We start from the raw sequence: 14,895 nt of genomic DNA, 5'->3' as shown, positions 1-14,895 counted from the left end.
AAGCAACTGATATAAAAGAGTTTGGTAATGATGCTTGTTTACTAGAGTTAAGATGTATGCTCGTACAACATCTTCTAGAAAAAATATAACTTTAACTCTTGCAAAAAAATTTCAATTTAAGTTTGCTCACATTATTTTACAGCCCACTACACCAAATGTTTCATTAAAACACAAACATTTGACAAATAGCATACCTACCCATACCCTTGATAGACAAATGATTTATAATAGTTATTTTTCTGGTAATTCTCAATTTTCATGCTACAATCAAATAGAATATATTGGAACTTTGTACAAAAAAGGATATTATCTTACCAAGTTTACAGACCAGGTCTGTTTATTTGAAATTGATGAAATTATAGTTGTGCATGAATCTATTGATAAAGTATATTTATGTACTAAACAAATTGAATTAGAAGGGTTTAATTCACACCTTGAGGCATTTGAGGTTAATATAAACAAAAATATATTAAATAACTGCTTGATCTTAGGTATCGATGAATTTAGTGGCCCTCCTATAAATATTAATGAAGTATCATCAGGCAAATTGATGATTCGCCTTAAAGAATTTTATTAAACTTAAATTATTATACCTAATTTAGTAATTTGTACATATGTATATATATATTTTTTTTTTATTTATTAAGAAACAAAATGAATAATAATACTGCAATTGGTAATGATTCAGATTTAGCCTTAGTTAATGATTTTTGGAACTGCAGTAATTCAAATGTAAGTATATGTTTACTTTTTGTATGTAAATTTTAACAAACTTACATGATTATGTACCATTAAAGGAATTTTAAATATTACTACTGTAATATTATTATTATAATTTTTCTGTTTTAATATCTTATGTTCATAATATAATTATATACAAATATCAAATACTAATATAAAATTGACGGTGCATGTGTAGGATAGTTTTAGGGACGAAAATGTTCAGGAATCGACCAATCCTCAATTTTTAAATGTACCTACACTGGAGGGATATCAATATCCAGTTGATGACATGGTACCCCTTCATGATTTACTCACTAATTGGGGCTTAGGGTTTCTTTTTCAAACTTTACTAGGTGAGTACCTGTTACATTTTTATTTATTACATGATTAAACTAAAAAATATAAAATTAAAATATCTTTTTGTTTAGATGAACTTATCTGTATGAAAGGTATAATAATTATGGAAGCTGATCAAGCTTATGAACTTCTAAAACATTTTCCGTTAGGGATAAGACTGTTGTTTGTATATAATTTAAAAAAATGGCAAAAAACTCAAGAAAATGATATAAAGTCTACCAACACACCACAGTTGAATTTAAAAGCCTCTACTAATCAACCTATTCAATATCATCATCAAAATAATATTAATAATATAAGTATAAATTTAAGAGAAGTATTAAATTCATCAAACACTGGTTTAATGATACTTCAATATTATAAGTCAAACCAAAAATTGAATGACGGTATAAGATCAATGTTAGTAGATACTGTAATTAACTGCAGTTTTTGCCATGTTATACACTTGTGTGACAACACATGCGGGTATCCGCTTAAGAATTACATAAAATTTATTAAAAATATCATAATATATATTTATATATATCATAAATAAATCACACATTTACATAATATATTCAAATACATATGATTATATTACATGAATACAATACATATTTTCAATTTTTAATAAATATCAAACATCCCAGACAGCAAAACCGTAACATTGATATTTTGGAAATATTTTACCTAAGTTAACATTGGAATATTTTATAATTTATTTTATAATTACTTTTTAAGAATGTTTCAATCATTATATTTAATATATAACATTGTAATTCTTTTTTAACTAAATTAGAAATATAATATTTCAACTATAATTTGGTGGGAATGTTCTGAAAAAATTTAAATTGCAATTTAAAATAATATTTTCATTGACAAATTATGATAATATTGCAGGCCAGTTAATTTTAAAACATTTTAATTTGAACTTAATCGGAGTATTCTAAAAATATATGAATTGGAATTCAAAATAATATTACTAATTACAGTTTACAAAAATGTTTCACCTTGATTAAATATGGAATATTATTTTGAATTCCAATTCATATATTTTTAGAATACTCCGATTAAGTTCAAATTAAAATGTTTTAAAATATATTATATAGGTGAGGTTATGCGTCATCGTCACATAATATAATATATATAATAAATAATTATATATTATAAAATAATATAATATACCGCCTATACCTGATATATAAAATCAGGCGCACAAGACGAGTATATAGCGGGCGATTCACTCGGTAACTATAATATATATATATGTACGCTATACTCAAAAAACCGATTCAGAATAAACTACCTATAATAATATAATATAATTCACCTATAATACTTTTAGACTATATTTTATATTATCATCAAGCATTGTCAGGTTATATATTTGATTTTACAATGAATGCGTGTGTGTGACTGTATAGTGTATATACCTATTATAATATATACATGATGATAAGTAGATAACTAAATAAGTAATCAAAATAATGATTAAATTTCAACAATGAGAGTTGTTTCTTATGTCAAATTATATCTATATATTTAGATAGTATAAATAATTGATTCTTTTGAGAGGTCAAAATTGAAAATTCCCTGTAGATACTTTTCAAAAACGTGGCATGAAAAACCAAAACATTTAACTGAATACAAGGTTATTTAAGTTAGTGTTAATGATCAAAATGTTAACTTTATTGTAATACATAATATATTATGAGATATATATATATATTATATTATATAATACAGCAATCCACATTTCTACATTGTTGTTAACGGTTATTTTTTTATCTTTTGGGACTTGGGAGGTCCAGGCAGTGGTAAGTACCTTATTTATAACATTATTATGTATATATATTATTACCTACTGGCTACCCTATTCATTAATTATTATATTAATAAATTCGGTTTTATTATGATAATAAGCTATATCTGCCTATCTGACAGCAGCTGTTATATGCTTTATACTTGAATAGTCTGCGAATTATATTCTTCAAACGTTTTGCTTTTGCTTTACGAATTGTATGGGAGGTATATTTAATAATATTTAGATTGAATGATAGGTAGCGACTAGCGAGAATAGCGATTTTTCAACGAGTCGCTCTGTGTTTCCCATCGGTGATTGGTAAAAGCGTCACTAGTCAAAGTCCAAAGGAATATTTGAAGATGTAGAATAGAATAGAATATTATACCCAATATTATGTGAACGACATAAGTACCTATTATAATTTATAGATAGGTATAGTAATCGTAAATCCAAATTTTCAAAAAGATCCTGGACCTATCCTTATGTATTATACTATCATCATAAATATTTTTCTATAATTTATGAGAAGTATTTTCTCCGAAAAAAAAATATTTATGTTATAATGTTGGCTAAATTCACGTTTACTGTAATAATATGATCATTGCTCGACGAGCACATATAGTCATATAATACGTCATGCACACTACACAGTAATACGGTATCCAAACCACTCGTATTAAAGTATATAATATTATAATTAATATAAGTACCATATTTTAGTCGTATATCATACTAAATATATATTTCGTTATAATTTAATGAACGCGAGTAAACGAAAATAACTTCATAGTTCATACTGCATACAATCACCCCGCGTCCCCGCACGCAGTTAATCAACCTACCACACCATAATAATATGGAAAAACTGGTCTTACTCGGTTCGAACGGTCAGCGAATCGAACGGCCAGCGAAAACAATACTATTTAAAAATATATATTTATTAATTCGATGAAAGAATACAGGGTGTGATAAAACTGCATCCCGAGTTTCGACATGGAATTATTGTAGATTAGCTACGGAGAGTGTTTTGTTTCACACTGTATTCAACATTTTATTTTTTCCATACTCCAATTTTATATTTAGTTCGTTTCAGGATTTACCCGTGTAACGCGACTGCGATAGTGCAATGCCGTATTCGGCATTTCGCGTATTCCCGACTCCCGTCACTACCATCATTATTCATTGTTGAGAGCGGCACGAAACCATAAGCTTCTCACTACGTCAAGACGACACATGATAATATTATACTGTTCGTACGTTCATTTAGTTATCAGATTTCTTTGTTTTCTCATAATAATTAAAATAGTAATAATCGCCAACGATTGGCACCGTGCTATTTGATTACCGCTGTCTCGACGGACAATTTGTATAGACGACATTCGTCTACCGTAATTGATTTATTGAATAATAATATTTGAAGTATTTGGAAATACAACAGTATTGGCAGTTATTTCAACATACAGTTGGCTGTTGGCAGATTGGCACTTTGGAGGTAAATTTGTAAGTACCTACCTAAAATAATATATACCTATTTTAAGTTTTGAATTAAGTTTCTAGGTACTAACATTTTAAAAGGCAGGTATTAAGTAGTATATTTCATATAGCAAACATGTTTTAAGTTTTTAAAAATAATATGCAATCATGTAACCTAATAGTGGATCAATTTTTATTCTTATACTTGTAATTATATTCGGTACCTACATTTAATTGAAATCAGTAATCAAGTAATTAACTAAATGTCAACAATAATTTAATTTACCTTGCTACTAACATACCTGCTTATACCTAATCTTTGAAAATGCTAATGTCAAGTCTCTACTCTCTTTTATACAAGGTGCAGCAAAACTCCTTAGTTTCAGCATAATATTTTGTTACTTTGTTACAAAATTCACACTAAGGTGTGTGTTTTGCCGCACTGTATTATTTTGATATTTGATAATATGCAATTTTAGTACCTACCAGCTATACCTTATGTTATATAAGAAAATAACATCACATATTAATAAATTAGTAAGTACCTTACCGTCTATATTATAGGTGTCACCATCTATGGCCACCTTAAGAATTTTTTTCTATTAATATTTAATTATTCTATCAATGCAATCATTAAAAAAAATTGAAAATTTACCATTTATACACTTCATAAATTCAATAATACTTGGTTTGAATTTTAAATAGTCTTAAGAACATTATTATTGATTATTGAATGAGAAATTTGTATTAATATTTTAAAATAGAATTTTTCCCTTCTATGGCCATATCTCTATCAACTGTCATCATTTTTCCCATTTATGGTCAATTTAAATATATTTTATATTTGACAAATAATACAAGTTCATTAATGAAATTATTAAATACAAACAAATATTACAGGAACTCATTTTTTAATAAAACAAATTATGTAAATAAAAACAAATAAATTATAAGTATACTAAACAGTTTGGTAACTTATATTAAAATTTTAATCCAGCTATAAATTTCTGAATAAATTGAACAACTTTTTTAACATTTTATGAAATTAATAATTAACACTTGGTAATATTTAGGAGATAATAAAATAACTTTACAAACATAAAAAAATATTAACTAAAAAAATTAAATTTAACAAATTACTAGGATATATATACTGTAGAAATTGATTGTTAATAGTTATCAGTCTTACTCAAATTTTTCATACACATCAACATTACCAGGAAATACAAAAAGGTATTGTCTACTTTTAAAATGTAACTCTGACATAGGCAATTTATAATCCGAATCATTTAAATACAGATTTACCACTTTCAACTAATACAAATTCGGTATATTCTTCATCAGAAGCATTACAGTAGGTATTGTACTTTTACTTCAGTTTCAAAAACTATTTTAACAACTGTGGCCACATATATCTAACAATTCTTTTTTACTTACAGACTTAAATTTTACTAGCACATAATAGTCTCCAGATTTTAAGTCTTATTGCAAACTGGTACCTAATTTTTTTTATAAGATCATTACATGGGTGTAATTGGTTATGCTAAAGGTTCATCATCACTGGAATAAACTTTTGAATTCCAACTTATGTTTGAATCTGAACTTTCTGTGCCTAACAACTTTTGTTTTAATTTTCTTGGCTTTAATTTGTACCTAATCATTTTTTTATTTCTACTCGTTTTTGTTTTTTTTTTTTTTAGAAATGTACAGTTTATTTAAATAAATCATTCAATAAAATGTCGAGTAACCGCTCTAAGAGAAGGAAAATTAGGAAAGAACTTGACCTTATCAGTAATATATATTCGAGAAATGAACCAGCCATAAGTATTGAAACCGACAGCTGTGAAAATGAAATTACTGAATCTATTGATTACCATTCACCAAAAACAACAAACTTAGACTCTGATCCTCAAATAGTTGATTCTTCTTATAATAACACCGTAACACATATCCAAGAGAATCTAAATATGATAGGGGAACAACAAATACCATTATTATCAGTCATTGTAGAAAACTCGGTAGAAAATAAATTAAATAATAATTTTGAGAAAGACCTTGCTGTGTGGGCAGTAGATTGCAATGTTCCACAATCAACTGTAAACAGTTTACTAGATTTAATGAAAAGGTATGATAATATAAATACAAAAACTTTGCCAAGAGATTGTCGTACACTTTTAGCTACACCACGATTAAGTGGTACAAAGCTTCGATGTGTTGCTCCAGGGGAGTATTATCATTTTGGATTATCTGCTGGTATACAAAGATTTGCATCACCTGAATTCAGTGATATACACCTGTTTATAAGTGTAGATGGTTTGCCTTTAACAAAAAACACTAATAGTCAATTTTGGCCCATATTGGCTTACATTGTTGGTACCAGTAAAATTGTTTTTCCAGTGGGCATTTATCATGGTTTCACTAAACCCAAAGATAGCGATGAGTTTTTATCAGATTTTATTGTTGAAGCTAAAGATTTATTAAGAAATGGGATTATAATAAATGGTGTAAATAGAAAAGTATTTATCAAAGGTTTTGTTTGCGATTCCCCTGCAAAGTCATTTCTGCTGAAAACGAAAGGACATTCGGGCTTTTCATCATGTAATCGATGTACTATAGAAGGGGAATATTTTCAAAACAGGGTATGTTTTCCATATTCTAGAAATAAATGTCCTAAAAGAACTCATGAATCATATGCACAAATGATGTATGAAGACTATCATATTGGTGATAGTATTTCAAGACTCATTGAACTGCCTGGATTAAACTTAGTTCAATCATTTAGTCTTGATTATATGCACTTAGTTTTAATTGGAGTTACCCGTAAACTTGTATTGTTATGGTTGCACAAGGGACCATTGCATGTACGTCTACCTAGTCGATCTGCACATAAATTAACAGCTTCATTACTAGCTTTAAAAAAATATATTCCTTCAGATTTTTCAAGGAAACCCAGGGAAATTCAGGACATAGGTAGATGGAAAGCGACTGAGTTAAGGTTATTTTTACTGTATATTGGACCCATTGTACTTGAAGGTGTTATTAATAAGGATTGTTATGATCATTTCATGATTCTACATGTTGCCATGATCATACTTTTGAGTCCAACCCGCCAATGTTATTTAGACTATGCTGAACAACTGCTAGATTACTTTGTTGAGAAATTTGAAAATCTTTATGGCCATCAACATGTATCTCATAACGTTCACGGGCTTTTGCACTTATGTGATGATTATCAACATTTTGGCCCCCTTGACAACTGTAGCGCCTTTGCGTTTGAAAATTATATGAAAAACTTAAAATCCAAAGTCCGCAAAAATGAGAAACCATTAGAACAGCTAATAAACAGATATTCTGAAATATATATTCAACATCCACATAATATACTAAGTGATACAAATACAAGTGTAGTATTATCAAAACCTCATAGAAATGGTCCATTAATTGGCAGTAACAATAAGATAATTCAGTACAAAAAATGTACTATTAATAATATAAATATAAACATAAATGCATCTCAAGATAACTAAATATTGATTGAAAGTGGAGATGTTGTTAAATGTTTAAATGTTGTTAAAAATGAAGATAGTAGTATATCACTTATTGGGAAATTGTATAAAAAAAACAACAATTGTATAATAATCCTGTCGATTCATCGTTATTTGATATATATCTTGTAGATCAACTTAGTGAAGAGTCAAATGAATGGAATATAAATAATGTAAAAATAAAAGTTATGGTAGTTACACATAATTCTAAATCAATTGCATTGCCATTAATAAATTCTTAAATTTACTGATTTTAATACCTAATTGTAAATAAGATTGAACTTAATATTTAAATAATTTTATTAGATAAATGTAGTTATAGTTTTTTTTAAAGTTTAAAATAGATAATTTAACTAAATCAAAATATTAAATTCGTTTCTAATTTTTATAATTAAAAAGGAAAAAAAAATGAGGATATTTTATAATTAACTTTATTATTATGTTTTACCGTACCTATTCAGTATTTACAGCTATACAATAACTGAATAATGAGTGAATTGAATATTATAATATTGTAACTCTATAAATTAAATTTTGTAGCTATTCATAATAAATATGATTTTTAATTTATATTCTTCTAGCAAGAAACTTGAAAATAATAAATATTAAAAAAAAATGTGGAGTATTGTTCATTTTGTAAAAGATAATACCATAGAAGTAGTTCCTGATTTTTGGATTAAAAAAAAGAACAAGAGTTGTGCTTGGCCTGCAAATAAAAAAATTGCAAGAAGATTAATTGAAAAAAGAAGTTATCCTAATGATATAGAATATAAATGGTTTCCATCAAGAATTGTTGGGCAATTTAGTAAGTATTAATAATTTTATTCCTACTGAGTTTTATCTTGTCTAATTTAAATGTATTTAAATAGAAAGCTATAGTGAAGCAACTAAAAAGGCTGATGAACTAATGACAAAAACGGATATATCGTCTTGTGATGATAAAAGAAATAACTCTATTTTAAAAAAAATGAGAAGTCCTCCAAAGTTATTAACAAAAGGTAATGTATTCATAATTTTATATCAGTTTTTCAATTTATAACACTATATAAATTACATTAATATTGATACTTTGAATGCTAACAGATATACAGAAAACACATAATAAAATGAATAGTTTATTTAATGCAAATTTTAACCATGAACTAATTGATGAAAATTCATATGATTCTGATAAAGACCCTGAATACATCCAACCGTTGCTTTTGAACGGTATAAATAGTTAATAAATTATTCAATTATCTACAACTATATATAATATTACATACCCATATTATACATGTGTAATCGTACTTATTGTTACTTTCAGAAAACGCTTTGTCTACTGGTATATCAACTAAAACAAAATATAATAGTCCTGCGAAGAATTCTCCAACCAATGAAATAATTTTAGATAAAAATCAGGACTTTTCTCAGCCATTTGTAGTATCTCAATCAAATGAAAAAAACAATACACCTAAGTTTTTTTCTGTGAAAAGGGCCTTATTTGAAACTCATGGTAAATATAATAACACGCTTGTTATAAATATAGACGGTAGATATGAATAATTGTGTATTGTGCATAAAATATTTATGTTTAGTATAGGTAGTTACAATTTTAAATATTCATTCTTTTAGAAAACGCTGAGTCTTCATATTCAAGACATACCATTTTGAATTCTCCTATTGGAAAAATAGTCGTGGAAGATAATGACCAGAGCTTTTCTTATTCACATTCAAGATCACTATCAAATGATAAAAACAATAAAAGTAAGTTTTCTTCTGCGAAAAGGACCACCATATTTGATACAATCGAAACTGATGAGGTATTTAACCAAGGTAAATATAACAAGTAGGTCATTGTAAATATAGTTGTTTTAGTTGATAAATGTAATAATTGTATTTTACGTAAAATATTTTAATTTGATAATTAATGGTCAATTTAAAAAATTTATTGTGTTTACCATATTTATTTGTGATTTAATAATTAATTGTAAATTATTCATTCTTTTAGAAAACGCTGAGTCTTCATATTCAAGACATACCATTTTGAATTCTCCTATTGGAAAAATAGTCGTGGAAGATAATGACCAGAGCTTTTCTTATTCACATTCAAGATCACTATCAAATGATAGAAACAATAAAAGTAAGTTTTCTTCTGCGAAAAGGACCCCCATATTTGATACAATTGAAACTGATGAGATATTTAACCAAGGTAAATATTATAAGCAGGTTATTGTAAATATAGATGTGGTAGTTGGTAGATGTAATAATTGTATTTTATGTAAACTATTTTAATTTGATAATTAATGGTCAATTTAAAAATGTATATAGTTGTGTTTTATAGTAACTAATTGTAAATTATTCATGCTTTTAGACAACACTGAGTCTTCAGAAAAAAGATATTCCATATTGAATTCTCCCATTGGAAAAATAGTTGTGAAGGATAATGACAAGAACTTTTCTCAACTACATTCAATGTCGGCGACATTATGTCGCAATCAAATAATAAAAACAGTAATACACCTAGGTTTTCTACTGCAAAAACTTCTACAGACAAATTGATGCCCAATTGTGGTATTTTTATTTTTGCAATTTTTAAATAGAACAGTTATTTTATGATTACAATCATTATTTTTTTTAGATTTTCAAACATTTGTGATAAATTCACTAACAAAAATGAAGTATGACATATCTGGCATTAATTCAAAGACAAACGCTACACATATTCTTTTAAATTCTTTTGTAACCAATTCTGGGAATTCAATTATTCAAGGACAGCTGAATAATAACCAAATAGGCCAAACTTCAGACTATTACAATTTATTTCCCATTCAAACTGAAGAAGATCTTCAGATTGCAGAAAATAGAATTACTGATAATAATATAAGATCTAATTTGGTATGTGTTACTTAAATATATGTTATATAATTTAGTTAATTGTGAATATTGCATTTTTACATGTCTTAATTATATTTATTATTGTTATCACAGGTACTTCAACTGTCTTTGTTAGTTGGTATTAAAGATGTTGGAGATAGCGTTCGAAGATTAATGACAAAAATGTTTTCCGATGAAGTCCTTACTTTGTACTCCTTATTGGGATTCAAAAAGAAAAAGAATTTTTCCAAACTCGAATGCTATAATTTATTGATAGGTAAGTTATTTGTATTATACTATTGTACTATTAAAATAATATCTTTATAAACTCTTGAGTGTTAATGAATACTTATAAATGTATATCAATTCTATAAGTTGAACTACTGCTTTCAATGAAAATTATATTTAGAATTTTAATCATTTTCAGATGCATTACGTGTTCATCCAAAATTTAAAAATGTTATCAACAAAGAATTTGATAGACCTCTTGCCACATGGATAGCACATGCATCTTTCAGATTGAATAAATCAAATAAAGTTTAAGCTTTTATAATAACTGTATTTAAAAAATATTTTAATACATTAAACAGCTCAAGTCTCAGCTAAAAATTTCTTTTGTTATAATATATTATTATATTATGTCGTTTATAATTATTTGCAATTTTATATTCTTGATATATACATTTTTTTTTTTATTATTCATTTTTACATAAGATCACATAATTTTTTTTTTATTGCTTTATAATACATGTAGTGTTTTATTATATAAGATTAGTTTTATAAATATATATTTTAAAAATTGTAATCAGTCATAAAAAAAAAAAATATTTTAATACATTGCTGCTTATGTTCAAGGAAAAAATTTCTTTTGTTATTATATATATATTATGTCGTTCATATAATTATTTGCAATTTTATATTCTTGATTGATATTATTATTTCTTTTTTGAATTATTCAATTTGATGTAAAATCAATTAGATTTTTTTTCAATCATATTTGTTTTATATTGTTATCTTTAAAAAAAAAACTCATTTAAATGAGTAAATTTGTCAATTCACTTGCAATGAACTTAATAAAGTAATTTTTATAAATCTTAAATTTTGTTAGTAAATTATTTATTGTAGAAAGCATAAAATCATTTTACTGACAATTGTAATATGCAGAACAAATGTATTTTTGAGCTTTTGATATAATTTTACCATTTTATTTTCAGGTTTCATAATACAGTGTAGTTATTAAATTCAGTGTAGGGGGGGGGGCTGTGATACCCTCATTCAGCAGCCTTTGTAATTATGATATTATAACAATATTTCAAAAATTGTTTAAGAGAACTTTTCACAAACATTTAAGGTTTTGATTTTCAGAATATTCCTGTATGAATATTCTCAAAATTTTTTAATTGAAATGTTTTGAAAAAATAAAAAAAGCAGCCAAAATATGACCACAGAATATTATAGGAACATGTCAGTAACATTACTGTGCATTAATTCAAATTTTATTGAAACATTATTGTTAAGTAATCAATATTCTTCAAAGGTTCTAAGAACATTTAATTGCTGTCTGGGCATAATGTTTATTTTTAAACAGTTGTTATAACACGTAAGGCATTACGTTGCATGTTATTTCATTTTTTTATTGATTTTGAAATTATTAATAATTTCTGTTTCGACATCTGAGGCCATTTTAGTAAACTTAATTAATGTTGTTTTTCTTCCAATAAAACTCATAATTTTATAACTGCTAACTGACCGAGTTTCAGGATGAGTTTCTTGTAAAACTGTCATTCTGTGAAAACATTCAATCATGTTTGTTGTTCTAAACAAATAATATTATCATATAAATGAAATAAACATTTTAGTAAACTTATAAATAATAATTAGATATTTTATTGAATACAAATACCTTGGAATAAACAAAGATTCTTTTAGTTCATATAACAGGACAAAATAGTTTTGACTTGCAAATTCTTACAAATTATAACGAGTTTTTTGACACTAGTTTCGAAATTTTCTGACAACAAGTAAGGGCTGGGGTAAACACTTTGAAAATTCGTGGGGGTGGGAATTTTTACTTGCAAATTGCGGGAGTGGACTTGCAAATTCTTGCAAATTATAACGAGTGTTTTGACACTAGTTTCGAAATTTTCTGACAACAAGTAAGGGCTGGGGTAAAAACTTTGAAAATTCGCGGGGGTGGGAATTTTGACTTGCAAATTGCGGGAGTGGACTTGCAAATTCTTGCAAATTATAACGAGTGTTTTGACACTAGTTTCGAAATTTTCCGACAACAAGTAAGGGCTGCGTGAAGTTGGCCCTTACTTGATTCCACCCCTTATAACTTCTTTGTTTTTGACTTGCAAATTTCAGGATTGGACTTACAAATTATTGCTAATTACTTGCAAAATAATGGCACTTTGAAAAACATGTTTTGAAAAAGTGTAAGGGCCAACTTCACAGACATGCAACGGAGGTCATTTGCCTGAAAGGTTTACATTAGTAACTTAGAAATAGGTATATATACTTTTGAAACACCATGCATATCTGACTGTTTTTATTGCAGGTATTTAAATCGATTTAACATTGAATTCAAATTTAATAAACAGATTGATTATTGAAAATTCCCAATACATTTTAAAAATTATTAAAGTTATAATTTAAAAAAAAAAATTAATAGACAATTGAACCTTTACATTACTTCGTAATTTTTGTACTTGATAGGTATTTTTCTATATACATATAAATAATATATTATTATAAAGGTATTTGGCAATGAAATTTCGCAATTTCACTCAGTAAACCAAACGTAAGATTGACATTTTCATCATTATTATTTATTACGTAACTTTTCATATTATTTCAGTTTAGGTACCATACTACTTAACTACCTATATAGTAACTAGCATATTATATGACAAAAATATTATCTTAGCTGTTTCTCGTTTAATTGGTTTTTAGTTTTTACCTATGGCCATTTTCAACTAAATATTATATGGAAACTGAATGTGTAGATTACAGATTTCTATATCGTGTAGATTTGAGTTAATACGTAGTCAAACTTTGATTTCATTGCCGATTCAAAAATGCATAAAATATAAACAATTTCTAAGTACATATATTAGGTATATTATTTCTAGTAGGTATGTTCTTTGTATTAATAATACATAAGCATATGTATTATGCTTAATGATATACAGGTTTAAACAATTAAATATGAATATTATGAACATTCAGAAACCCTGCAGGTATTTCAAACTTGAGTTTATATAGTGTGTCGAGTGCCATAATATTGTTAGTGAATAGAAACCGATGCCATTGCCGTTATAGGTTTCTGCCATAGCCGAAGGGGTGGGGGCCTCTCCACAGACAGCATGAACTGCCCGGAAAGCGATGCCGCCCATGACCGGGATTTGAACCGATGCCTTAATCCGCCCAGCCACTACATCCCCACTTTTATTTTTAAAAGCAATTGAAACTCGAAATTTTATAAAATACGTAAAAATGACGAATTTTTGAGTTAGAAATTCATAAAAATGTATCAAATTGGAAATTGAAAAATGATTTTGTAGTTAAAATGTTCACCTTTTATAGCTAAGGATTGAAAATTTAAAATAAGGTTCCACTGCACGTAGGTATACATGTTATTCCGTCAGCTAAAAATGTATAAAAAATTTTAAACACAGTAATTTTTTTCAGACATTATAAGTTCAAATTTGGATGAAATTACATATTAACATTAAGAATAACATTTTTAGTTTAGTTTAGTTTTGTTGTAACTTAAAAATATTTTCATGATGATGGGTATATGACTTATTTATAGAGTAGTAGGTATACTCGTATTATTATGTTTTATACACGTACCAGCATTTTCAAAATTTTTTTTTTTGGTAAAAATGAATTTAACCTACTGCAGTACTAATGGTTAAAAGTAAAATAAATATTTTTTTAATGCAGGGTGAACTAAGGAGCTCTTGGAGTCCTGATGGACCAAAAAGTCCGGGTAGGTGGTGTGGCGGAATTAAAACCGAGTGACGAGGGAGGAAATATTTATATTTTTCACCTCGTCACAAAGGTATTGTTTTATCACAAACCTACTCTTCAATCACTGGCTGATTCATTGCTCCAACTGCAGGATCGATAAAACGATTTAGAAATAAATCG

The 14,895-nt window shown here is 26.9% G+C and overlaps 1 protein-coding gene across 1 annotated transcript; it reads left to right on the top strand.

Moving 5' to 3' along the window:
• Positions 1 to 4,066: 4,066 nt before the first annotated feature.
• Positions 4,067 to 10,636, top strand: LOC149059761 (uncharacterized). Its single transcript, XM_089216094.1, has 9 exons — positions 4,067 to 4,363; positions 8,463 to 8,686; positions 8,751 to 8,879; positions 8,965 to 9,090; positions 9,188 to 9,376; positions 9,496 to 9,696; positions 9,872 to 10,072; positions 10,235 to 10,434; positions 10,502 to 10,636. The coding sequence occupies exons 2-8, from the start codon at positions 8,497 to 8,499 to the stop codon at positions 10,420 to 10,422; spliced, it is 1,224 nt and encodes a 407-aa protein (XP_089072220.1). The 5' UTR covers positions 4,067 to 4,363; positions 8,463 to 8,496; the 3' UTR covers positions 10,423 to 10,434; positions 10,502 to 10,636.
• Positions 10,637 to 14,895: the final 4,259 nt, after the last annotated feature.

Source organism: Diuraphis noxia, unplaced genomic scaffold (genome assembly GCF_037042655.1).
Source record: "Diuraphis noxia isolate RWA-SAM2 unplaced genomic scaffold, SU_Dnox_SAM2 contig0001, whole genome shotgun sequence".
NCBI lineage: Eukaryota > Metazoa > Arthropoda > Insecta > Hemiptera > Aphididae > Diuraphis > Diuraphis noxia.
Note: the sequence above shows the minus strand (reverse complement) of the source record. Positions and strands in the feature narration are given on the sequence as shown.